Genomic DNA, 27549 nt, shown 5'->3' with positions numbered 1-27549 from the left:
GTATTGACTCACACGATCACAAATTGAAGTCCCACAATAGGCTGTCTGCAAGCTGAGGAGTGAGGAAACCAGTCCGAGTCCCAAAAACCTCAAAAGTGGGGAAGCTGACAGTGTAACTTTCAGTCTGTGGCCGAAGGCCTGAGAGCCCTTGCAAAGGGTCCAAAAGCTGAAGAACTTGTAGCCTGATGTGTGATGGCAGGAAGCATCCAGCACAGAAAAAAGATGAAGCCCAGAAGGCTTAACAAGTTTGCTCTTTCCAACTTCTGCCTGCTTTATTCTAGCCCCTGTGCTGGCAGCTGATTAGATGGTGCCCACCCAGATTGAGGGTGGGTCTGCGTCTCCCAGTCCAGTGACTCAAATGTTAATCTCGTTTGGTAACACCTTCACAGACACACCCAGGAAAAATACTTTGTATCCTTCCATCTAATCAAGTTGAAATTCAATACTAACCATCACAGTATATTTGAGGGTTTTACATGGACAGAGTCATTCTCACAAGTGACAATCATTGTGTAAGCCATCCTTTCCTCCCATCACTCCCCTTTCAAGGTATGTGAGTGCTCAGTGACAAACAAAGCAGATTAGGTAAGACAAAAATAAAAGGAAAATCAGAAGCTTCGTGTAGGTTTTACAAAATGTTTGGCCTTTCAAATATGAACAGAAATTTCATAGAAAGCCTGAAAAACAAATACTGTTTGTATAAAAATTTCTTTCTAGGGATGATAGATTCATTGAATTTTCTGAAATTATATAAAAATATATAAGAAACCCATATTGGAAGATTATAATGATGAATCTAAAGATTTGGATATCATTTTATTTGAGCCAATATTTTATAAATAAGAAGAAATGAAGCCAGATAACTGAGATATTAGCCTCAAATCACAGTTTACTTTTTAATCCTTAGGAGTGTTTAAAATACAGTAGTAAGTAATGTGATAATTTTTGATTCACTTAACAATGTTATGGAGTGTGAAAGGCAGAAATTGCTATCCTAATTCTATTGACAAGATAAACATTTAGCTGTAAGAAGTCAAGTCAGTTTATTTCTGATACAATTATAACTATTGTCTGTTCCAGAGCTCTTGAAATCTTGTGAATTAATCTTGGAATGGTAACTTTCTATCATCATTTCATGCAAGAGAATAGAACAACAAAACCCACCAAGACATTCCATAAGAAAAAAACAAAACACCAACAAAACCCAACATCTTGAGGAATAGCCTAGGAATGCTTAAGAAACTATGGAATACTCTGGTACTTTGTAGAATTCTTTCAAATGCCTCTGTCGACTTGGGGCTGGATTTACTAGCCAAAGAACAGAAAATATTTTGTATTTAATAATAACATGGTGAATAATAATATGTTCATTAGTACAAATATGATTTCTAGAATGGAAACACAAAATAAAACTAATTGTAGAATTATTTAGAAATTGACATGTAGAAAATATGTCAAATATATCCTATACATGTCAACTGAAGCCCTTAGAAGGTAGCTTTAAGATCTTTACTCATCAGTTTTTTTGGTATTTGATAAAATTGGAATGCCAATTAATCTAACATAAACTGTTATTTGGAGCTAATATCTCAATTATCTGGTTTCATTTTTCTTATTTATAAAATATCAACTAAACTAAATGGCATCTAACATACTTTCAGCCTCCAAACTCTGGGACTATTAATTTAAAAGTATTTATGACATTTCTGAAATTACATCTAGATTCATTTTTAATATCATATTTGTTACATATCCAGAGCTGGATGTATAGAACCTAGTAATAAGAATCAGTCAAAAATACATTTGTCTTAGGAACAAATAGATGACATTTTCCATAGAAAGTTAATTTTAGTCAAACTGTTGTGCCTTGTGTTTCTAACTTCAGCTTCTTTTGACAATTCCCCCTTTCTCTGTCATTCACTTCTATTCTTGTCTGTTTTTAATGTCTTTACACAGGTTTCTTTGACAGCATTTAAGAACAGTTTATCTTTAGTAAATAAATATACTGAAAATCACCAATTATTAGACTACAATTTCCCTGATGCAGAGATTAGTTTGTCCTTTATAGCATGGTCGTAGTAGTCATATGGCTTCGATGACCGGAGAAACATCAGGGCCCTTTGTCTCACACCGATAAGATTAATGACACGGACACACGTGGAGTGGTTTTAAGGAGAGGAAAGTTTAGTAGGCAAGAAGGAAGAAATAAAGCTCCCCCATACAGAGGGAGTGGGGGCTCTGAACAGATAAAAACCCCTGCCCCTTCCACAGAAAGCAGTCATTTATACTGGGAGGCTGTTGGAGGCAGTGTCTGATTTGCATAGGGCCCCGGGGATTGGTTTTACCAGGTGTACTATTCACGTAAGCAGTGAAAAAAACTGGCCCTCCCACCTTAGCCATTTAATGTACAGATGCAGGTCGCCATGATGTCTTGCACAGGTGGTGGTGTCCAGGGGCAGCCAAGACACCTGGCATATGTGGTGACTAGAAGAGGGTGGGAACCGCCATGTTGGGTGGATCAGGTTTCTATTCCCCAGCATTTGCATATCAATGCTTGCCCATCAGGCTTTTCAAACCGCTTTCTATTAGAAATGTTTTGGGAACTGTTTTTATTAAAAGAAAAAGCCTTACCGAGGACTCCTTACCCTTTCTACGTACCTAAAATAATTTTTTAATAACTCCTGTAATAATAGTACCACCAAAGTCATGAGTTTCGATGAGGATGAAATAAAATAATTCACAGATTGACTCTTCACAGAGTACATATTCGGTAACTATTAAGTGCTATGATTGTTACTATTTGTCTCTATTTACAGCTCTTAAGTGTGTTGCACATAACAGGAGCTCCACAGATGCACTCAGTGGATGTAATATATAAACATGCATATTTAGTCTTATACAATCTGAGGTAACTCTGCCTTTGTTTTTTGTTTAGCAACTCTAAATGCCATGTGGTTATCACACAGTAGTAACAAATCACTATAACAACGGTACATCATTGAAGAAGCAAATGGATCAACTTTAAGTATTACCAATAATAACTTTGAAAAATTATTATTTTTACTAAAGCTATTATAAATAGATTCTCAAAAGAGTCTACTAAGAGAGCTGCATTTTCTTCTAAAAAGCTAAATTAATAGTCTGAAAGGTTTTGCAGATACATCAATGGCATGGAATGTTAATGCAAAATAAAAGGCCATCTCAGTTTCTGTAGCATCTATAGATACTGCATTTAAGTGTTTAAATTAGAATGTGGCTAGCAAAAGCATTTTATGAATTATTGACATTTTCAATCTGCACACTCCAGGATGAAATTCATTAGGAGGTGTTAATTTTGGAAACAAATTATATAAAGCCATTGTAATACAAGGTGCTTGAGCAGCACTTTTGTTCAGTGATGCGTGGGTATTATTTGAAAAACATAATTTAGAAGCTGAGTTGCAGAGATTACTCCTGTCTCTCATTAAATAAAGGATTAGTACTTTATTTACTGAAAGAGACAGATGTCTGTCAGAATTTTTGATACGCAATATACCAAAAAATTTAATGAACTTCACTTTTTTTTTTTTTTTAAATTTCTATTTACTGAAGTGCTTCTGTATTTCTTGGTGGAAGTGAAATGGAAAAAGAATTATCTGTTTCAGAATAATAACAATTAGGGAGACATGAGAGTTATTCAGCACAGGTTTGTTTCCAGTGATAAGAGAAATCTTGGTTTCCCTTGGTCAAGAAATCTGGAAACCTTTTTTTTTTTTTTTTTTTTCCCTGTTATTTTATCTTCTCTGGAGAGTTGCTTTGTAACACTAGTACACTAGTCTCAAGGGGTGATAGCACTGAAAAGTGTGTCAGTCAGTCCCTTTCTTTGAAAATACCATAGTGCCATTTAGTCATTGCACAAAGCATGGAAAATATTAATTAAGCTCTGTTTATGTGTTGAGCACTGTAGATGAATAAGATGAATTTTTATCTTATTGAACATCGATAATGAATAATATCTAAACTTGGATTCCTATTTCAACTCTACCTAAACAAAGCTTAGCTACCTAAACTTATTAGCCATAGAGCCATGGTATTTGTGCCTCAGTTTCCCCATTTGAAAAGTTGGGATAATGAGAATGCCTGCATTTAAATATCTACTTAAGGCCGGGTGCAGGGGCTCATGCCTGTAATCCCAGCACTTTGGGAGGCCAAGGCGGGCGGATCACAAAGTCAGGACATCGAGACTATCCTGGCTAGCAAGGTGAAGCCCCATCTCTACTAAAAATACAAAGAAAATTAGCCAGGCGTGGTAGCAGGCGCCTGTAGTCCCAGTTACTGGGGAGACTGAGGCAGGAGAATGGCATGAACCCGGGAGGCGGAGCTTGTAGTGAGCCGAGATCGCGCCATTGCACTCCATCTTGGGCAACAGAGCGAGACTCCGTGCCAAAAAAAAAAAAAAAAAGAAAAAAAGAAAAAAAGAAAGGTCTACTTAAACATTCATTGGTTTTGTATGCAAAATTTCAGTACTTAATGAAAGAATATTATACCAGATATAGTGCCTACCCTCAGGGAGATTCTATTTATATTTTTGTCTTTTCTAAAGTATGCTTTTTCAAGGATTTGATGACAGGGAGGAAATGGAGAACAAGAGTACAACAATTAAACTGTGTTTCATTGAGTTTGTACCTTGTGAGAGTCAGCGTATGGTATTAGACAAATGGCAGGACTGTGCCACCTACCAGGGTTGACCTTGGTCAAATCCTTTAGTGTTTTGACCCTCTTTACTCTTCTCTGATGGGAATAATAAATACTGCATCACATTACTGTGCTGTTAATTCTTCAATAACTAAATAAGGTGATTCATGTGAAAACATTTTATTAAATTATAAAATGCTGTTCATATATAAAGTATAGGCTGAGTATCCCTTATCCGAAATGCTTGGGATCAGTAATGTTTCATATTTCTGATGTTTGGGATTTTAAAATATATTCAATATATTCCTGTTTCAACTCTACCTAAACAAAGCTTAGCTACCTAAACTTATTAGCCATAGAGCCATGATATTTGTTCCTCAGTTTCCTCATTTGAAAAGTTGGGATAATGAGAATGCCTGCACTTAAATGTCTACTTAAGGTCGGGTGCAGTGGCCTTTGGAGAACCGAAATGCTCCAAAATCTGAAAACATGATGCTCAAAGGAAATACTCACTGGAACATTTTTTTTTTTTTGGAGATGGAGTCTCACTCTGTCACCTGGGTTGGAGTGCAGTGGTGTGATGTTGGTTCTCTGCAACCTCTGCCTTTTGGGTTCAAGTGAGTTCAAGTGATTCTCCTGCCTCAGCCCCCCGAGTTGCTGGGATTACAGACATGGGTCACCATGCCCAGCTAATTTTTGTATTTTTAGTAGAGATGGGGTTTCACCATGTTGGCTAGGCTGGTCTCGAACTCCCAAACTCCTGTGATCCACCCACCTTGGCCTCCCAAAATGCTGGGATTATAGGCGTGAGCCACCGTGCCCAGCCTGGAACATTTTTTATTTCGGATTTTTAGATCTGAGATGCTCAACCTGTATTATTGTGAGCTTTTGATTATGCAACTTATAGGTAACTGGTTGTGATTTTTTTATTACTTTCTTAGTTTGCCTTTCTGCCATATCCCAGCTGCCCCGCTGGGATGTGATAAGGGTACCCAAGTGTATTTTAACAGTCTAAACCAAATGTAATAAGGACAATTGTTCTGTTAACAATACTATTACATTGCAATGAAAAAAAAAGTTTATAATATTTAATATTTTATTACCATGTTATGTCCCCTATAAGTGTCTTTTTCCTTATAGATTACAGAAATATAGGGGCATTATTGGATTGTAACATTCTACATTGTAAATAGAAAATGTGTTCTATGATTTTTGTAGTTTAAAAGAAAAGATAATTTAAACATTAGAATTGAATACAAGTTCATAATTCTTAGTTATGGCATTAACATTTTTTGGCATGCAACAAATGTATTTCTATTTTGTAATGTAATTTTAAAAAGCTTGACAATACATACATATGCTCTCTGATCCATGCCTTTTCTAATTAAACAATGCAATTCAAAGGTATTGCATATGATTCAGAAATGGCTGAACAGATATCTTATTTTTCAAAACAGTAGCATAACTATATATTGTATCTATTTTATGAACTCTTGGAAAATATAGAGGAAAATTTACTAGTCATTTTTACCTGTTTCTTTCTTTGATACAGAATAAAATTTTCCTTAATTGAATTTGTCATTTACTCTAACCACAGGATATAGCTTATGACATTAAGTTTGACAAAGGATAACGATGAAATCACTTTAAGGAAATATATAAACAGATTTATAGAGGCTGAATGCACAGTAAAAATAGTTTGGAAATTAAAAGTGTAGAGAGAAAAGGAGACAAACTAGTTTCAAAAACTTTTGGAAATGAACAATGACAGCTATGCCAGAATTCAGGATATTGGACTAGACTAAAAAACAAGAGATCCTGAAAAAGGCCCTCACACAGTTGTCATCATGCAATTCATTTATTTATTATCTTATTACAGAGAGGAGGGAAGAGAGTATTTTAGGCCTGTGTTTTTAGATCATTGCAGGCTGTTTCATAGCAACAAATGTTTTTTGCCAGTATAACCCACAATACCACCCATATACTTTTTCTTCTTTTGCTCTCCAGTTTTACATTTAATGGGTTAGAGATATAAATTGCTTATAAATTTTACTTTCCTCCCCACCTATTAAAATATACAGACATTATGCAGATAATGCATTGCAATATGATTTTATATAGTGAATGCAGATTCTATTTCACCACTTTTTCTTTCTACAACATGCTTTAAATATCAAGAAGCAAAATTATTCAATGTTATTTGGATTATGTGTTTAATTCAAGAGCTATTCACTGAGTATTTATTATGTGGTTATGCAGGATGTAGTAGTGTGCTTGTTTCTTGTATTCATGTAATTTGATTATTTATTCAGTGTAGGGAAGCTTCTAGAATCAGAATTAAATGATAGGTAATGACTGGCCAATCCTTAGTGTTACTAAGCTTTTCAATGACAAATTATGTTGTCTTGCCAGTTTTTGTTACGGGAATATGATTTGTATGCACTTGTTTCAACTTAAATTATAGGACTATTTTACTTCAGTCTTGAAAATATCAAATAAATGATAAATGAGCTACAGCCAGTCATGACATGGGCAAGATCATAATAATTTTCTCCAAAGCACAACAGCCTAATAAATCTTCATTTTGAGTAACCAGCAATCAACAGAGGCAAGCTTTATTTACTGTACAGCTTATGCCAGTGTCTCTGATATTAAACAGGACCAGAGAATCAAAACCAAAATTTTACTAAATGGCAGTTGAGTTAATAGAGGTTAAAACTCTTCAAAAAATAAAAATTTCCATTAAAGTGTAAGATAATATTTGAAGAATATAACAGATACCATTGCCAATACTTTTTTTTGTCACACAGCCTTCCTTCATCATTAAATATTTGTTGAAGAGATAAATAAAACTCACAAAGAAGTTAGGATAGTTCCACTCAAAAATAAGATTGTGTATGAGTTTTATGTGAAAGAAGACTAAATTTCCATGAACGTGCATTTCTGTGTTTTAGAATGTAAAACTCTCTCTGTGTGTGTATTTATCAGAAATATATCTCTATCTAAGGCTATTTCAAGGAACAAAATTAGTTCTGAAAACTTCTTTGTAGGCTAGTAGTTGAAAAATATCAACTCTAGTATGACTTTCTATCCCCAACCTCAGCCTTCATTATAATGGGCCTCAAATCTACACGTTGGAGACTATCAATTATGCAATTTGTTAAGGTGCTTAGTTATGCTTCTTCTAGTTGTCAGTCTGAACACAGGTTTATTATTATTCTGGTATAAGCATGAAGTGCATCCCAGATAAGGCTTGAGATGCCTGTATTAGCCTATTTGAGACATATGGTCCAGTAAACCCTGGAGTTACTCAATAAAGATAATTGAGGATGATGATAAATTATGACAATATAATAGAGTTTTTAAAAGCATCCAAGAAATATCATTAAAAATAATATTTGTAGAGAGGGAGGGAGGGGGGCAAGGGTTGAAAAATTTACTATTAGGTACTATGCTCACTACCTGGGTGATGGGATCAATTGTACCCCAAACCTCAGCATCACATTATATATCCATGTAACAAACCTGTACATGTACCCCTGATTCTAAAATAAAAGTTGAAATTATTTAAAACATAATAATATTTATTAGTGAGATGAAGGATCTAAAATTTGATAACCTTATTTGCAACTTTCTAAGCAGAACTTTTGATATATGCCAGTTTTTCCTTGGTGAGATTGAGGAATATCACTACTCAGTATCACTTTGCAACATGATATTGAGGCTTCAAAAAAGTCGTTGGAGAGAAACGAGTGTGGATTTGACAATAACTGGAAACATGCAAGCTTAGATCAAAGTATAAAGATATCACCCAAATGTAATTATCCCAAACAGTATTTCTCACTTGTTTTTGAAATCTTACTACAGTTTTACATTTATTTATTGTGCATAATATCTGAGTTCATCTCTTCCACTGAAATTGCTTTAGTTTTACATCACTTGAAATCTGTGATTTTTTGAAGTTTGTGTTGTGAACTATTCTTCCCTGACATTCTCCTCTTTTTTCTTATTGGTCCCTCTTTTCATGTTAGAATATAGCACATTGTCTTTGGTGAAACAAAATGTTTATAAGATAAAGAGATGCTGCTTGCTGAGTTTGTGAATATGTTAACAATTTTCCAAATTTTTTACTGACTTATATTGGTCAATACCTTAAAAATAATTATGGAATTTAATTTGAAATGTATAAACATAACATGTTTGAGGATCTCTATTTTTATAAGTGTATGTTGACTCTGTTAAGAGTTTCAGAAATGACCAGAGCCAGTGGCTCATTATTTTTCTAAACCTTCTGATAACATATTTTTCTGAAACACAATATTTTTTCCACAGTAATATCAAATATTACTGAGTGTCAGGGAGAAAAGTTTCTTCAATAAGGATTCCAAATCAATTTATTTAGGGTAAGAGCATTCCACATTAATGTGTAGTCGCATGATGTGCATTTCTCATAAGACTGACAAGCTACAGGAAATCTTAGGCCTTAGGAAATGAGTTGCCGAGTAGTTCTTCTTCTGAACAAACTCTTTGAAATGCATAGAAAACATAACTATTATGTGGTATAGACTATAATATTTATAAGTGAGACTAGTCAAACTATTTGAAAGCTTTCTTTGTGTAACTATTGACCTGCCTTTCAAATGGAAATATTTGTGTTCTTATTATGAATATTGCATTTCCTATGTCTGTAATTTGGAATGGTGTGTTTATTTAATCATAGTTTGATTAATTTTTACCCTTTTTCTCAAAGTTTATAATATATTTTAAAGAATATAATATGATTATTTTTAAATAACTGTATTAGAGAGATGAGTTTATTAAAACATATAATGTTCAATAAAGCAAGTATGAGTGAAATAAATTATTTACTTTCAGTTTGGAAGAGGTGAATAAAAAGTGCTTGGCCAATACCGTACCATTAATCTATTCTCTTTTCTCCTTTCTCTCTTTACTTCTCTCTCTCCAATAGAAGTGGAACAAAAAGGTAATTAAATACCTTTCATAAATTATATACTATTTATAGGCTAAGTTATTTAACAGTTTAACATTTAGTTACAATAATTTTGTTATTAATTCTTATCTATTTTATGAAAATTTATTTACTACTTCTGCTGCTCAACTTCACTTTAATCTGTATTACTGACAAGTGTCAGCTTCTTTTATCTAAGAAGAGTTTAGTAGTATAAAAGTTTCCACAGTGTATTTTATTCCCCTTTATTTTTGAGTAGTTAGAAATCCAACTCATGGTGATGAATAGTAGTTGCTTTAATTTGTTTTTATTTCTATACTAGACAATTTTTCATAGCTCTGGCATGGTTTCCCTATTCCATTAATTTTTAACTATTGGGGGAAAAGGGAAATAGTTTTCCGAACCACCTAAAGTAAATTACTTTAGTCATCAAGGATGATTATTAATTTTAGCATAAAGCTTATATACAGTTTTGATAACAATGGATACCTATCCTTTATAATTATAGCAAGCATATGAAATTCTTATAATCAATATTATTATGGATTGTATATTGATGATGGCCCTCTGTCCTTGCTATGGAAGATTTTGGTAGTTAGCCTGTTCCCAAACTTCTTATTTCTCTAAAAGTAAAACTTTAGGCATTTTAGTAATATACTTTTCTTTTCGATAATCTCCAAAATCTACCCGAGTTTCATCTTAGATTGTTTTCCATTGCATTTATGCTTATAGTTGCTGTTTAAAAGCTAATCACTAATGCCAAAATAATACTACTTTAATCATTTAAAAAAGGGTCAAAGTCCAAATTACGGTGGTTTTCTAATTTTTTCACCCAGTACACTTCTAATCATTCCAAACATAACAGTAGACTGCATGATTATTTTTCAGTGTATTTGCTTTGCAAATATATTAGAGCAGTGTTTCCCATAGTAGGTTCAGTGGAACTCTATACTCCAAAGAAGCTCTATAATAAAGGTGCCATGATCCAATTAGTGTGTGAAATTTGCTCACCCTTCCCACTTCCGCCTTGGAGATTCACGAATGTACCTATGCTATTAGAATCTCTGCTACAGTTATATTTAATATAACATTTCTTAAACACATGTGGGTAAAGATCCCTTTTTTCTTTCTGTGTAACATCTAGCTATGCCACTTGAAACACGTGATTCAAGGACCAACCTTTGGGAAACATTGCTTTATAGCCCCTTCACTGCAGATGAATCAGCCAGGCTTTCTTACCACCATTCACATGATATGCTACTGAATCATACAAAAATCAAGTGAATCAGATGATTCCTAGCCATTTTCATTCTGAAGTATGAGCAGCAAAATATTATAGCAAGTAATCTTGGGTTTTAATGCTCTTTTCATGTAACAGTAAAAGGTACATGTTTTTAAGTTCCAATACTACTGTATTTAACAGGACATTTTTAACTGATTAAAATCTAGATCTTGGGTTCTTTTCTGTAACCTTTCACCTTTTCTTCTTTCCTTATTCCTTCTTTCCTTTCTTTTTCTTCCTTTCTCTTTTCCTTCCAGTATCCATCCATCACTCATTTTTAATTGTGTGGGTTGCATGCTCTGTGTGTGTTGTAGCAACTTTGAGAGCTTTTTTGCTAAAAGATTCAGTGGCCTGTATTACAGGGCTTTTCTTTTCCTTTATTAAAAAATTACTATGGGATATTCATCTGTTTCTTAATGATAACTACTGAATGGCTAATTTCATCAGAATGGAAACAATAATTTTTGTTTTGAAATATGTTCTTCAGTGAACTATTAAAAGTATTGTGTATAAACATTTGTGTTTCTTATATGTCTATAGAATACGTAGACATATGTCACATCTAATATATATTTCCAAAAATATTGTAGCGTGTTTACAAAGGTAACAATCACAGGAAGGCACAGCTACTCACAAAAAGGCTAGATATTTTTCAGTTATCGAAATCAAAATGATTTTGAAATGAAGCCAAAATTAATGTGGAAGAATACTTTGTGTTCTTAAAAGAATGCAGCAAAATAAGTGATGGTGGGTATCTCCTGTTAGAGTTGCATTCCATTTGGTGAAAAATAAGACTAAATAACAAAATATGAAATTAATGTATTTATTTATTTTAACTGTTTCCCTTCCAACAGTTTTTCTTTGTCCTGGACTACTAAAAGGAGTATACCAGAGTGAACATTTGTTTGAGTCTGACCACCAATCTGGGGCGTGGTGCAAAGACCCTCTGCAGGCATCTGACAAGATTTATTATATGCCCTGGACTCCCTACAGAACTGATACCCTGACTGAGTATTCATCCAAGGATGACTTCATTGCTGGAAGACCAACTACAACCTACAAGCTCCCTCATAGGGTGGATGGCACAGGATTTGTAGTGTATGATGGAGCTTTGTTCTTCAACAAAGAGCGCACCAGGAACATAGTAAAGTTTGATTTGCGGACTAGGATAAAGAGTGGAGAGGCTATCATAGCAAATGCCAATTACCATGATACCTCCCCTTACCGATGGGGAGGCAAATCTGACATAGACCTGGCAGTAGATGAGAATGGGCTATGGGTAATCTATGCAACAGAACAAAACAACGGTAAAATTGTCATTAGTCAGTTGAACCCTTACACCCTACGGATCGAAGGAACATGGGATACTGCATATGATAAAAGGTCAGCTTCCAATGCCTTTATGATTTGTGGAATTCTGTATGTGGTCAAATCTGTATATGAGGATGATGACAATGAGGCCACTGGAAATAAGATTGACTACATTTACAACACTGACCAAAGCAAGGATAGTTTGGTGGATGTACCCTTTCCCAATTCATACCAGTACATTGCAGCTGTGGATTACAACCCCAGGGACAACCTGCTTTATGTATGGAATAACTATCATGTCGTGAAATATTCTTTGGATTTTGGACCGCTGGATAGTAGATCAGGTAAGTTCAACCTTTTATGGTACTCTTTGGGGAAATATTTACAGTTTGTTCTCAGCAAGTTCATTTTATGTTGGTTTTTTGTTTGTTTGTTTGTTTTTGTTTTTGTTTTTTTAACTTTCTTTGTGGTCTTCTGGCCTGTGTATCTGAAAATTGTTCTTTGTCTTTGCTCTAAAGAAGGTTGCTGCTGATCACTTTCAGCTGTAAAAATTTGTAACTACGAAAAGTAGACTCTCCTTTGTTCTGCTCAACTCCAGTCTTTAGCTCTTCTTCTTTGAAGGGTGTTTGTTATTTTCAGCAGGTTAGTTCTTTGTGTAGTGAACTGCACAAAACCATTGCTGAAATAGAATGCCAGCCTGTCTAATTAATTGTGAAATGCTCACTGAAGTGCTGTCTACTTGGAACATGTCAAAGGGTTAACTTGATATTATGTTTCAGGAGCCTGCACTAATGTATTCACCTCACAGAGAGCATCATATATGACCTCCCCTTTTGGGAAAGTTGTCAGTTTGAGTGTGCCTGTGTCTGAATGAACTTAATTGGTATATTGAGAAAAATGTTCATAACTGATAAATACAGGAAAAAATATCTTGATTTTTATAAGACATTGGAATTTTTTATAGTTTTAATTGCAATTCTTTACAAGCGCCCTTTTTCCATTAAAAACATACCATTTCCTTTTAATGTTGTTTAAAGACAATCATAAATAGCTTTAATTTTTTTCATTTTTATGTACTCAACACAATTATCTTAATTTAAAGGTTAAAATTTTTAGCTAGCATATTAGTCCATTCTCACACTGCTATGAAGACATAAACAAGACTGGATAATTTATAAAAGAGAGAGGTTTACTTGATTCACAGTTCTGCATGTCTGAGGAAGCCTCAGGAAACTTACAATCATAGCAGAAGGTGAGAGAGAAGCAAAGGCGTGTCTTACATGGCAGCAGGCAAAAGAGAATGAACAAGCGAAAGGGGAAGACTCTGTTATAAAGCGCTCAGATTTCATGAGAACTTACTCACTATCACAAGAACAGCACAGGGAAAACTGCCCCCATGATTCAATCACCTCCCACCAGGTCCTGCCCTCCACATGTGGGGATACGGGGATTACAATTCAAGATGAGATTTGGGTACGGATCCAGAGCCAAACCATATCAACTAGTCATAATAGTCTTCCCCAAGATAAAGTATAATGGAAAACTAAGATAGGGGTGTCTGAATTTTGACAGTAATATAGCAATTCAAAAATTAAATTATTTTTGCCATTCAGCTTTAAAAATGTGTAACTACAAGGAATTGACTTTCCTTTGTTTTGCTCAACTCCAATTTTTAGCACTCCTTCTTTGAAGGGCATTTGTCATTTTCAGCAGGTTAGTTCTTTATATAGTGACGTGCACAAAACCTTTGCTAAAATAAAATGTAATCCTGTTAATATTTCATATTTTCTGCATTATGTGTTGAACTACTCTTTTATTAGCACAACATTCCTCTTAGTCCAGTATATGCATATCTTTTTACTGAACTAGATCCTAAGTTTTTTTATGGTCAATGGCTTTGCCTTACCCTTTCTTTTATTGTATTTTTCTCTTACCATTATTTCTGTCTTCTCTGACTCTAGTATAATACATTGCATATATATAATAAGGCTCAATCACTCTTGTGGAATGAATGAATGAATGAATGAATGAATGGCTTTTCACTTCTTATTCAGATAGGATGACAAATTATTTTTTAGTATTTTCTCTAATCATGGAGAGGCTTCAGTCAGAGTGACAGCACTTGTTTCCACAATCAGCAATGCTGATATTATGTTGAATTAGCTTTTACGGAAAGAAAAGACTAAATATGCAATAGCAACAAAAGCAATTTCACCTAAGTCCTCAACAACATCTCCTAGACCAACTCTATTATCTGACTCACTGCTGTACAGGTAAGGTTTTTTGTTTGTTTTTTAAACCACTGCATTCTACAGTTTAAAACCCGATCAATAATCCATTATCTAGAGTATCTGGGAAGACACTCCTTTCATAGTCATGATATTCTTAAACTAAAATTTATATTTGGTAGTGAAAACTTTGTTATGGATGGTTCTTAGTCTTTTTTGACTCTTAACTAGAACAGGAAGTGATTTCTAATATCTCAAAGGAATAATAAATAATAACACTTTTTCTAGTTAATCAGTGAATAAGAGGCAATAACATAATTCAAGTTTTATTTATTTAAAAGATCATACCTTATTTTTATTTAGAGTAACAGATAGGTTATAATTAATTACCATTTCAGGTTCTGATATGATAAACTAAAGCAAGTTCTTAACTCGGTTTTATTAAGTTATCCTTAAAGAATAAGATGGTACCATAATCCCATGTGTTTAAAAACTTGCCAAAAATATTTTTAGCATACACACAATTTTAGCATATAATAAACATAGGAATATATATACTCATGCACATATATGACTATGCTTTTTGTGTGTACTATATATATATGTATACATGTATAGTCACATGTGTATTAGTATACATATTCATATGGTGGTTATATGTTTATATATTAATATATGCATGTATCCCCCTCCATATGTATATACATATCCCCATCTATATATATGTACATATCCCCCTCCATATATGTGTACATATATATGGAGGGGGTAAGAGAATGAGTTATTGTAATTGTGAACATAAGGAAAATTACACCTTCATTTAATTTTTTAAAATGTATTTGTTTGTCTGTTTATGGTAGTTAAAATATGGGCCGTCTCTCCCTCATGTACTAGTGCCTATTATTTGTTAAAAGGATGCTATTGAAGTCTGGGCGAGGTGGCTTTCACCTGTAATCCCAGCACTTTGGGAGGGCGAGGTGGGCGGATCACTTGAAGTCAGGAGTTCAAAAACCTAGCCTGGCCAACATGATGAAACTCCGTCTCCACTAAAAATACAAAAAAAATAGCCTGGCAAGCTGGTGGGCACCTGTAATCCCAGCTTCTAGGGAGGCTGAGGCAGGAGAATCGCTTGAACCTGGGAGGCGGAGGTTGCAGGGAGCGGAGGTTGCGCCACTGCCCTCCAGCCTGGGTGACAAAGCGAGATTCCATCTCAAAAAATAAATAAATAAATAAATAAAAGGATGCTATTGAAGTAGCAAACATTAAGAAGTGATAGACTTCAGCTTTTAAAATGAATTCCTAACTTAAGTCAGGAGATTGAATTTTCATTCATTTTGAACAATGACAATTAAGACTTTGTCTGTTTTACAAATAGTGAAATTTCACCCTTTAAATTTGTCAATATAATCACAAAAAAACTATCAATTTTCATGCATGAATGCTCAAATTGAAAAGCTAGTGCTTTAGCATGGACTTATTGCAGTTTAGGGGTGGAAAGAATATGTATAGAAATAAATTTTATGCATGATGTGTGCTGATAGGAAAATTTCAATTAACGTTAGTAGAGCCTTTTCTTATTTCATACAAACAGTTTCAGCTGGGTATTTTTGTTTAGTAAGTTACAGTGACTTTTTTTTTTCCCCCCCCAAAGAAATTGCCTTTAGTGAATTTTTATTGCCATTTTATTTTGGGTCCTATGTGTCTATGTACAGAAACCCTCAACTTATTACAGATATGTTAGAGTCAAAAACTAATCCTAAATCTATCAACCCAAAGTGTATTTGTCATTACCATCTGTTGGTAGCAGGCTAAATCTTTTTGCGATGATTTTAACTGTATTCTAATCAATGAAAATTCATTCTTTTGAAGTTTTTATGTAAAGGGGTTTCTATGTTTTATGTCTCTTGTAAAAAGATCTGGTGTTGAAAACTAAAAGGCAAATATGCTTCTCTTGGGTATATAAAGATCCTCTGGTGACACTTGGTGATGCTTACACATAGGTAGCATAGGCTTCTGAACATGAGCTTGGGAATCAGAAGGATGTAGGTTTGAATTCTCTCTGTCTCTTGTTTGACTCTGGGCAGGTTGTTCAGTCTTCAATCTTGATTTCCTCAGACTATAAAATGGAAAAAAATAACTCCAACCTCACAAGACTATTGTTTTCTTTTAATGAGAAAATGTATGTAATAGGCACAATACAGTAACAACCTAATAAATTTGCACCAACCCTACAAGGACCATTTTTATCCATGTTTTCTAAATGAAGGCCCTTTTAAAGTACTTCAGTTCATATAACTTATTCCAAAATTGCCCAGATGTTAGCACCTCTAGATACAAGCATCATTTGTAGTTTGTATTACAAGTTAAACATGATGTATTTGTACTCTAAAAATTATATCTACTCTTCAACCATGAAATCAAATGATTTGTTTTTATAAGGGCCTTTTTTTTTTTCAGTCTTTTTATCATTCTTTTTTTTTTTTTTTTTTTTTCTTATTACTTCCATAAGTTTTTGAGGAACAGTTGGTATTTGTTTACATGAGTAAGTTTTTTAGTGGTCATTTGTGAGATTTTGGTACACCCTTCACCCAAGCAGTATACACTGAACCCAATTTGTAGTCTTTTGTCCCTCATCCCCTCCCACACTTTCCTCCAAGTCCCCAAAGTCCACTGTATCATTCTTATGCCTTTGCATTCTCATAGCTTAGCTCCCACTTGTGAGAACGTATGTTTCCCATTCCCGAGTTACTTCACTTAGAATAATAGTCTCCAAGTCCATCCATGTTGCTAAGAATGCCATTAATTTATTCTTTTTTTATGCCTGAGTAGTGTTCTATTCTATATATTTATATCACAGGTTTGTTTTTAATCCACTCATTGATTGATGGGCATTTGAACTATTTCCGTACTTTGCAATTGTGAATTGTGCTGCTATAAACATATGTGTGCAAGTATCTTTTTTGTGTAATGACCTCTTTTCCTCTGGGTAGGTATCCAGTAGTGGAATTGCAGGGTCAAATGGTAGTTCTACCTTTAGTTCTTTAAGGAATCTCTACACTGTTTTCCATAGTGGCTGTACTAGTTTGTATTCTACAAGGGTCATTTTTAAAGTCTGAAATGGTAACCTTGGAGGAAGAATATGAAAAAAAAAAAAGCTCAACTCCTCAAAGTATTCTAAAAGTGGTTTCAGGAGTTATTAATCCTAGTTCCTTACTTTTCCCAACACTCATCCCCAGACTTTTAATTGTTACATTTTTAAATTTCTCTGCCTTTGGTTGAGCTGCTCAATTGTGTGACATACATGTTTGCGTTATTTTTCAGAAGAAATGTCTTGGGAAATGGTAGGATCTGTGAAACATTGTTTTCAACAATAGCTATGTTAATAAATTCATTTCAATTGACTTTTTAAAATTGTATTTAAAATGTTTTCAGAGACTGTAAGTGAAGTTTCTCCTAGAAAAAAAATCATTAATTGGCCAAGTTTTCTTGGCAAACTTTAGAAGAAGTTTAAAATTCATGTACTATGTTCCCTAAAAACATTACTTTTGGAACACCATCCTGTTGTCACTTATTCTGCATGATATTAAATGTAAAATTGCCAACATTTTTGTCATTTCCCAGCATTAAGTTGGTAGAAATATAAATCTGAACTTATTTTGATACTGCTATTTAGCATTCATATAGCAAATAGATTTGCAAATAATTTCTTAAAATTTTAAGTAATATAGTTATATTTCACATATTAAGGAAGACACAAATGCAAAGAATATCTAATGTTTTATAAAAAGTTTTTTTTGGAACTAATTAGACTTTGATTCACATTGTAATATCTTGTTGATTTTGTTTTATCAGTTTCTTTTTTTTTTTTTTTTTTTTTTTTTTTTTTTTTTTTTTTTTGAGACGGAGTCTCACGCTGTTGCCCAGGCTGGAGTGCAGTGGCGCGATCTCGGCTCACTGCAAGCTCCGCCTCCCGGGTTCCCGCCATTCTCCTGCCTCAGCCTCCTGAGTAGCTGGGACTACAGGCGCCCGCCACCGCGCCCGGCTAATTTTTTGTATTTTTAGTAGAGACGGGGTTTCACTGTAGTCTCGATCTCCTGACCTTGTGATCCGCCCGCCTCGGCCTCCCAAAGTGCTGGGATTACAGGCTTGAGCCACCGCGCCCGGCCTTGTTTTATCAGTTTCTTCTACAAATTCCTTTTTTTTGTTGTTTGATTGGAGACAGTCTCACTGTGCTGCCCAGGTTGGAGTGCAGTGGCACTGCAACCTCCGTTTCCTGGGTTCAAGCGATTCTTGAGCCTCAGCCTCCTGAGTAGCTTGACCTCTCAAAGTGCTGGGATTTCAGGTGTGAGCCACTGTGCCCGGCCCGTCTACAAATTCTTAAAGTGTCTGATAAATAGTGCTTTTAAAAGACTGTTGAGTGATTAAATGGATAAATGGACTATATTTTTTAAATCTGCTTTTTCAAGATATTAGGTGAATAGGAGTATAGTTTCTAAATGTGATTTACTAAGATTATGTGTATGCTCCTCAGGTAGTCATCTTCGCTGTCAGCACATGAATCTATAATCTAAGTTTTATTAAGTCACTCAGTCATCCTCCACACCCCCACCCTGTACCTCCAGCTTCTCCCCTCCTTCACTCACGTTGTTGTGAGCTTTGGTAATCTAAGGGGCATTTTAGTGTGTGATAAAGATAAGTACCAAAGTACATAAATACTTAATGTGTTTGCTTCCAGAAGAAATTAAGGCCAGTGATTTTACAGTATGGAAGAAAGTGGACAACTGTTTAAAGAATTCTATATTAAGAACGTTTTCTTAAATTGTTTAGTTGACAAATTGTAGGGATTTCTTCAACTTGGAGAAAATGGAAAATATGTTATATTTAGAAATGCGTAATAGTTGTATTCTCTTGAAAATATGTTTTGTCTAAAGAACCAGTGATTCAGCTTTGTACACAGGTACCAAAATGATTTTAAGCATTAGCACTTGAGTACAAAGTACATGTGAAAGCACTTCCTCTGTTTTTTCTGGGCAGAGCACCAGATACAGAACTATCAAATCTAGAATTTTCTTCAGATACAATTTCAACCGAGCCTATTTTCTAGCTTATAAAATACAATATAAAAGTATACCTTTATTATAACGTTTAATTGGTTATTTTTTGTAAGATGTACATTTAAAATGTTCAAGTCATACTTAGCTGTTTCACAGATTATTTGAGTGATTCTCACATGGGCATCATAACTCTAAAACCATATGCTATATCCTGATGCAACTGGTGGGAGGGAGTCAGATAGTTGCATCACTTGCCTTTAGCTATGATTAGTGGCTGGTTTTGACTGACTTTCACCCTTCACTGTTCTCTCTCCCAAACCACCTTCTGCTGAATTGATTATTCATTAATAAAGAGGAGTTAGATGAGAGGTATTTTCTTTGACTCTTACAGTTTGTTTCTAAGCTGTCCATCAAGAGTCTAATTTTCCTTGTTAAATATTCAAATGTTTTTCAGTATTTCCTGCTGAAGGAGGATGGGGAAGTAGGTTCAAATTGGTAATAACAGGCAGAGAAGCTGAGTTTCAAAAATTTCCTAAAATTAGTATGTCTAACAGATCTAAAAATCTACTGAGATTTAGTGAAAAACACATCCAGCAATAAGTACTAACAATAGAATGATAAAGAGATGTAGCTACTGTCTTGTTACCTGCTGTTCTGCTTCCCAAACACAATCCACATTTTCTTGAAAGACATTTGAGATTATGTAAATATAACCATTCTTATGTACGCTAAAGATAGTAGACTCTAAACCAACAAAAAGCCTACACATAACAGTTTAACAATGAGGATATGGTGCACCTTCTGTCCTTATAATATGCAAATTAAGTACATTTGTGTCTCCAGTAAAAGCTGTGGCTGTGTAGTGATGAATAAGAACTTTAAACACACATGACACCTCGTTAAAATGTAATTTTCACATCATATATCTGAGCGCTTTACTATGACAGCTGAGTAATGTGAGTACTGGGCAGAGAATCCTGAACATTTTGAAACTGTCACGTGTTTAATAGGTAGCTGAATCTGCTTCCTGAATGGTTTAGTTAAATATGGTGCACCCTAGTCAGAAAATAGAGCCTAAAAGTAGTAGGATCTTAAATCAAACTTGTCTTCAGCCTATGTGTATGATTCCTTCACAGTTCCACTTGAGATTCCACATTGTCTCTAAAGTTTAATTTACATCTATCTTAGTAGCTGAGTGAACTTTACAAAAAGGAAAAAAATAGTCAGCAACTTGTTGCTAATTTCAGCCCTATCTGTATTTTTATGCATCAGCTGTTTTCTCTGTCTGCAGAGGAACCCCTTCTTTTTCTTTCCAGTGCTGCTGCTTTGCTTGCAGTGACAGCTGCTGCCTGAAGGACATTGCTGCTGCTGATTTTTCAGGGAGCACAGCCAAAGCTTGCGAAATTTGCAAGAGCTATCCCATTGCCACTTCACAGCAGCTGAATTTTCTCTTACACTTTTTAAAAAACCTTTCCTGTATTTTTCTTTCTTCATAATTGAGGGTAAAACTTCCCAGAATGGCATCTGCCTTTCAGGCTCTAGTAAAAGAATCACAGTCCTGTACAAAGTAAAGCTGAACTTAGCTATACAGCTGAACCTACTGTTTGTTAGTCATCTGACTAGGTGACCTTCCAAATGGATGAGAGAAGCGATAAGGAATAAAAAGGTTCACAAATGCTCTAACGTTAGTTGTTTCTACAGAGTGATGTCCCTGATAAATGTATAATTATTAGACATGTAATCAAAATCATTTCTACATGTATTTTACAGTAATAAAGAAAGATGACTTATTTGTGCATAAGCTTCCCTCTCACACCAGCTGTCCTTTCTGTAGCCATTTCACTGCTCATTAGCATGTCCAGCAGAGGGCAGGCAGGTGGAACTGGAATAGTGTTGCTGCTCTTTATTGGCACATCTTGTAAGGGTTGGTAACAGTGCCAAAAATGATTATCTAGGGGTTCCACCTTAGAGTCCTATGCTTCTACCCATCTTAGCATAGGTAAGTGAGAGTAGACTCTATTACATAATAGCTGTTACAATAGCCAAGTCAGACATCTGCTTCACTTCTCTGTTTTTAACATTATTGTTATTATTATTATTATTATTATTATTATATTTTTTTGAGACATAGTCTCACTCTGTCGCCAAGGCTGGAGTGCAGTGGCGCGACCTCAGCTCACCGCAAGCTCTGCCTCCCGGGTTCATGCTATTCTCCTGCCTCAACTTCCCGAGTAGCTGCGACTAAAGACCTGGCGGGCTAATTTTTTGTATTTTTAGTAGAGACGGGGTTTGTAGAGACCGTGTTAGACAGGATGGTCTCGATCTCCTGACCTCATGATCCACCCGCCTCGGCCTCCCAAAGTGCTGGGATTACAAATAGGCGTGAGCCACCACGCCGGGTCTGTTTTTTGCATTTTTAAGTAGTGGTCAAATACCTTGGACTAGGCTTGACGGGCAATAGTATGAGTTTTTAAGCACAAAGGTATTTCCTTCTTAATAACTACTTTACCACTAGAAAGCTAAATTCTCGGATACTAATGATTAATGACAAAATAATTCAGGACACGTAAATGACAGTTAAAATCTACTATACTATATAATTTTACAAGATGAGGTATGTTAACTGATTTCCCTGAAAACAAATGGGGAATACTTCATCTTATTTACTTAAAAAGAATTCTGGCTGCTTTTCATTATGCCTTTCAATAGTACAAGTCAATGGCCAAACTTTTTGCATCTATTTATACTAGCAAAGATACAAATTAAAATTAGCCAGTGCTTTCTATATAAAATGCCTTGTGACTGCAATATTTTAGCCTTAAAACTTATTTTTTTTTTCTCAATAATGTTAGAAAAAACAATTCTCCAAAAAACATACAGGTATAAGTGAAGAGTAAGGTATTTGTTGACATTAAGATTTATCTGAAAATTATCTCTAATGCTAATTTTTTTGTTAAGGGAGAAATGTCTTTGAAGAAACTTTTGCCTTTCAAAACAAGATAATAGTACTATATTTAGAAAGACACTACTCATTAAAAATATAAAATAGATTATGTTTAAAACATGGCAAACCTTTCAATATCTACGATAATTTGGCTGTTAGCATGCATATTTAAATAGTAAATAAAAATTTAGACTTCCGTGTTTTATGAGAAGCCCACTGAGGGCCATGGGTAGTTTGTGGTGAGGTAGTTTAAAGTGGAATTGAAAGAATTCAGAAAAAGACAAAAATGAAAAATGGAATTCATGCACAAAGTCAGATCTGCTGTGAGATGTAGAAGCAGGAGTTGAAACTGGGTTTACATCAGAAGATGGATGATTCATTGATTGATTCGTTTTTATTTCTTTCTTCCCTTCAGTCAGGAACTACGTCTTTAGGTAGAACTGAACCGTGCCACTATTCTATGTTCTGTGGTTGTTACAACAAAGAACAAGGCAGGCACTGGCCCTGTCGTCATGAACTTAGAGTCTATTAAAAACAAATTGAGAAGAAAGAAAAAAGGGGATGGTAAAAATATATATATATATATATATAGTATTCCCTACTATTTTTTAGGTGTTTGCTGACCATTTACAAAGATTATCAGATTTGAATCTAACAATAATCGTTCAAAGACACAATTATACTCATTACCAGATGAAGAAATTGAGCATCAGAGAGTTTTAATAATTAAAATGTGACATACGTAGTCCAGAGATACATTTAGAATCCTCGTCTGCCTGACTTTCTGCTTTGTCACGTTGCCTCCATCAGGGATTTAAAAGAATACAGGTGCCACAACTGAGAAACAAGGGGAAAAGCAGGAAAGCAGTGGACATACATTAGAACTGAAGTCAAAGCAGATAAGCTAAAGGAGCAAATAAATGCAAGGCAACAAGGACATGTCAATCTTGAAGTGGAATCGGAACAAGCAAACAGTAACCAGTGTTGTAGAGCAGGATTCCTCCGTAGTGGTCCGTGGGCTTTTAGGAGTAGGGCCATACAGCAGAAGTTGAGCTGCACATGTTGAGCGGTAGGTGAGCCAGCATTACCGCCTGAGCTCCGCCTCCTGTCAGATCAACAGTGGCATTAGATTCTCATAGGAGTGAGAACCCTATAACGAACTATATATGCAAGGGATCTAGATTACGTGTTCCTTAATGATAATCTAATGCTTGATGATCTGAGATGAAACAGTTTCATCTCGAAACCTTCCCCCCAAATTCCTGAGTTAAGAATTTGCTTTAGTTTTTCAAATCAGAGACTGAAATGGTAATTTTAACCTATTATTCTAAATGAAAATAAGGTATGACTTTTAAATAAATAACATCTGAAATATGTTATTGCCCCTTATTCACTGATTAACTAAAAACTATAAGTTATTATTTATTATTTCTTTCGAGATTACATATTTAACCCTTGAACACTATTAGGTACAGAGAAGGGAACTAAGATTCAGAGATATAGTCTCCTGCCCAGAGGAATCCATTTTGTAAGTGTAGATTTGGGCTCAACTCTGAATTATAAAGCTGAAATACTTTGTATTTTCAGTAGAAAAAAGTATATAATGCACACAAGCATACAGAAGATAGTGATACAGTGGTGTGTGGATTGTTGTATGTATGTGTATGCATTAGCTTAGACAAATTTGAAGAAACAAAGATTTAATTATTGGAGGATTAGAAAGATGAGTTAGAAACTTTTGCAGAGATTCTGAACAAATTGAAAGACTAGAGATTTGGAGACTGAATATTTATTATATTTAACTCTAGCATACATTATATGCATGTTCTTAATTTTGCTGTAAACTGGACATTCAGATGTATTGCTAACAACACTCTCATGCTTACAATCTATGGGCAGGATTGACAAAATGGTGAAAAGCTGAAGAGTAGAATGAAGAAAAGAAAAGAGAAATAAAAGGGAAATACACATTTTTTCTTTGAAAATAAATGAACAAGTAATGGATGATCTCACTTTCTTCAAAAGAAAGTGATGAGAGAACATGCATTTTTTTATTTTAAAAAGTTATTTCCCAGGATTGATTTAACTAACCTTGAGTAGTTAACAATATGATTAAGGACAAAGTGAGGAGTGCTTATATACTGCTGGTTGGAGTATAAAATGTTGTAACCACTCGGAGAGCAATTTGTCCATAGTTACCTAGGGAAAAAAAAGTATTTTGTTCCTGCTCTTATAGATTCTCAGCTTGGGCTCTGTAACCAAAAGTAGATTAACAAGAGAAAGAATAGAAATTGTTGCTTTTATTTAATAGAAGTTTTTTATAACATAGGAGGCTTCCTAAGGAAATAAAGACCCCCAAAGTGATTAAACATCAGTGTTTTTATAATAGGCTTGGAAAGCTTATTATATTGCCTATTATTAGCCTGGAAAGCCTATTATATCACCTATTATTATATTGCTTAATAAGCCTATTATTATGAAAAACCATGAAAAATGTGATAGGACAAAGGGGTATGAGTTAAAAGCTGTAGACTGGAGAAATGTTGGCAAGTTCTGTTCATTCAGACTTCTCTCAGCGTTCCTTCATCCTCACAGATAAGAAAGCTCCTTTCCTCTGAGTATTTGGGGAGTACTTCTTACAGGATTGTCTTATGTTCTGCTTCAGGGGACTGTCAGAAATATCTTCCTGTAAAAGTTATTTCTCTTCAGCTTATAATATTCAGTATGCTGGCTGGGCACAGAGGCTCACAACCTGTAATCCCAGCACTTTGGGAGGCTGAGGTAGGTGGATTGCTTGAGCCCAGGAGTTCGAGACCAGCCTGGATAACATGGTGAAACTCCGTTTCTACAAAACAATGCAAAAATTAGCAGGGCATGCTGGCATTCACCTGTAGTCCTAGCTACTGAGAAGATTGAGGTAGGAGGATCACTTGAGCCTGGGAGACTGAGGTTGCAGTGAGCCAAGATTGCTGTACTACACTCCAGCCTGGGTGACCGAGCAAGATCCTGTATCAAAAATATAGATGTATTCAATATGCAAAGGTGCCCTATTTGGGGGTATTGTGTACTGAATCTGTTATTCTTCCAACTGGAACTTCCCACAGGAAGTTTTACAGTCCAAAAACTGAGTTGGTAGATTGTCCTGTATCCCAATGAACAAGTCTCTCAGTCCTAGGAAGAGGATAGTTCAGTGAAATAATTGTATCTCATTTCGGGAGACACCATAAAGGTACAAATAGGGTGCTTCCCTCCTCGAACTCCTCTAGATGGTATGAACAATCAAGCATTTAATAAGGTACATTTCTATTAAAAAAAAAATGAAAAAGATAACTAGTTAGAACAAACTGTAAACCCTGTTTTTGATTCCAGAAAGCAGTCACTCAAGATTTCAGGACATTTGGCTCAAAGTGACTTTAGATGATAGCATGAAAATGGAAGTAGTCATTCAATAAATTTCCTGGCTTGCAGTTTGAATGCCTCTGGTGATGAAAGGGTTACAGTTACTTCTCAGAGCAAAATATGGAAGTTTCCAGTCTCAATGTCCAGGGCTTCTTTAGATATTCCTAACAAAGACCTGAGCAGTAAGGTTTTAACCCTCAGTGGTACCAACTTAAGAGGGTGAGAGAAAAACTGGAAACATTAATTTGAAGAGTTATAGTCAGGTATTGGAGGATGCTAAAATTGAGCATGATCTAGTCTACTTTACAGAGACATAATAAAGCTTCAAAGACAGAGAACAGGATTAGATTCTATGTTTGAAATAATAATGGAGTAATTTTATTCTCTATAGTTATTTCCAATTCTAACAAAGTAAGACTAATTAGATAGCAAAATAAGTCTAACCCCATTAAACTTCTCCTGGTTATTTACATTAGTGCAGCAAGAATGTACTTGACCACATAGGTCTTTTTTTGAATTTGTTTCCCTGGAACTTATGATAAGGAATCTCAGATTAGACTTTTAAAAGTGCCTGGAGTCACGGGACTCGCCATTAGTTTTTGCCTGTGGCACCTATAGATTTTGGTGAATTCCACTCTTCCCAAGGTACTTAATGTATTTTGAAGTTCCTGGACCTGCTGGGAAGTGACCTTCCTTATGTGTAAGGCTGAGAATTCTGTAAGCCAGGTCCAAGGCCAGTTTTTCCAAGGGTCTTTGTAATCATTGGCCCCATGAAATCAAATTTAGTTCCTTAAAATTTTCTAGTCATATCTGATTCTATACATATTCTCAAATGTATAGGCTTAGCAATATAATCAACGTTTCTAGTTATTTTCTGTTATAAGAAGTACATATTCTTTTTTTTTTTTTTTTTTTTGAGACGGAGTCTCGCTCTGTCGCCCAGGCTGGAGTGCAGTGGCCGGATCTCGGCTCACTACAAGTTCCGCCTCCCGGGTTTACGCCATTCTCCTGCCTCAGCCTCCCGAGTAGCTGGGACTACAGGCGCCCGCCACCTCGCCTGGCTAGTTTTTTGTATTTTTTTAGTAGAGACGGGGGTTTCACCGTGTTAGCCAGGATGGTCTCGATCTCCTGACCTCGTGATCTGCCCGTCTCAGCCTCCCAAAGTGCTGGGATTACAGGCTTGAGCCACCGCGCCCGGCCAGAAGTACATATTCTTATTGAACTTATGCATATATTTATATTGCCTTGAATATAAGGCATAATATTTTATAAGAGTAAAATAAGAATAATCAACAATAGTTTCCAAATTCTGGAGAGATCAGGTAGAGAGAACAAATAAATATTTTGTTTTTCTTTATAGTTTGCCAGATTGTTATAAGGTACAGATAGCTTGAGAGAAAAAGAGAAAAACTTTAATTTGAAAAACAAAATATTAAAGAACCAGCAATGTCTCAATCAAAGTAATTTAAAAATTATAATATTCCTTACCAGTTCATTTAGTTCCATGTAATTAATTCTTGTTATGCTTGATTGTAACCACCCAATGGAGTTCACCTTGCCCACTGCCTAGACAGAGCTGTATATTGAGACAGGGAAATTGCAATAGAGAAAGAATAATTCACACAGACTCAGCTGTGTGGGAGACCAGAGTTTTATTACTCAAATCAGTATCCCCAAGCATTTGGGTA

General features: G+C 35.0%; 1 protein-coding gene across 8 annotated transcripts in view; it reads left to right on the top strand.

Moving 5' to 3' along the window:
• Window positions 1–27549, top strand: part of ADGRL3 (adhesion G protein-coupled receptor L3) — an 854829-nt gene that overhangs the window by 519931 nt on the left and 307349 nt on the right. For 7 of the 8 annotated variants that reach the window (XM_078001870.1, XM_078001869.1, XM_078001868.1 and 4 more), the window contains one exon: window positions 11780–12580. In XM_078001870.1, coding sequence (XP_077857996.1) covers window positions 11780–12580 — 801 coding nt within the window. 8 annotated transcript variants of the gene reach the window in all.

The sequence above is a fragment of the Macaca mulatta genome, chromosome 5 (genome assembly GCF_049350105.2).
Source record: "Macaca mulatta isolate MMU2019108-1 chromosome 5, T2T-MMU8v2.0, whole genome shotgun sequence".
Lineage (NCBI taxonomy): Eukaryota > Metazoa > Chordata > Mammalia > Primates > Cercopithecidae > Macaca > Macaca mulatta.
The sequence above is the reverse complement of the archived record's forward strand: the minus strand, read 5'-3'. Positions and strand labels throughout refer to the sequence as shown.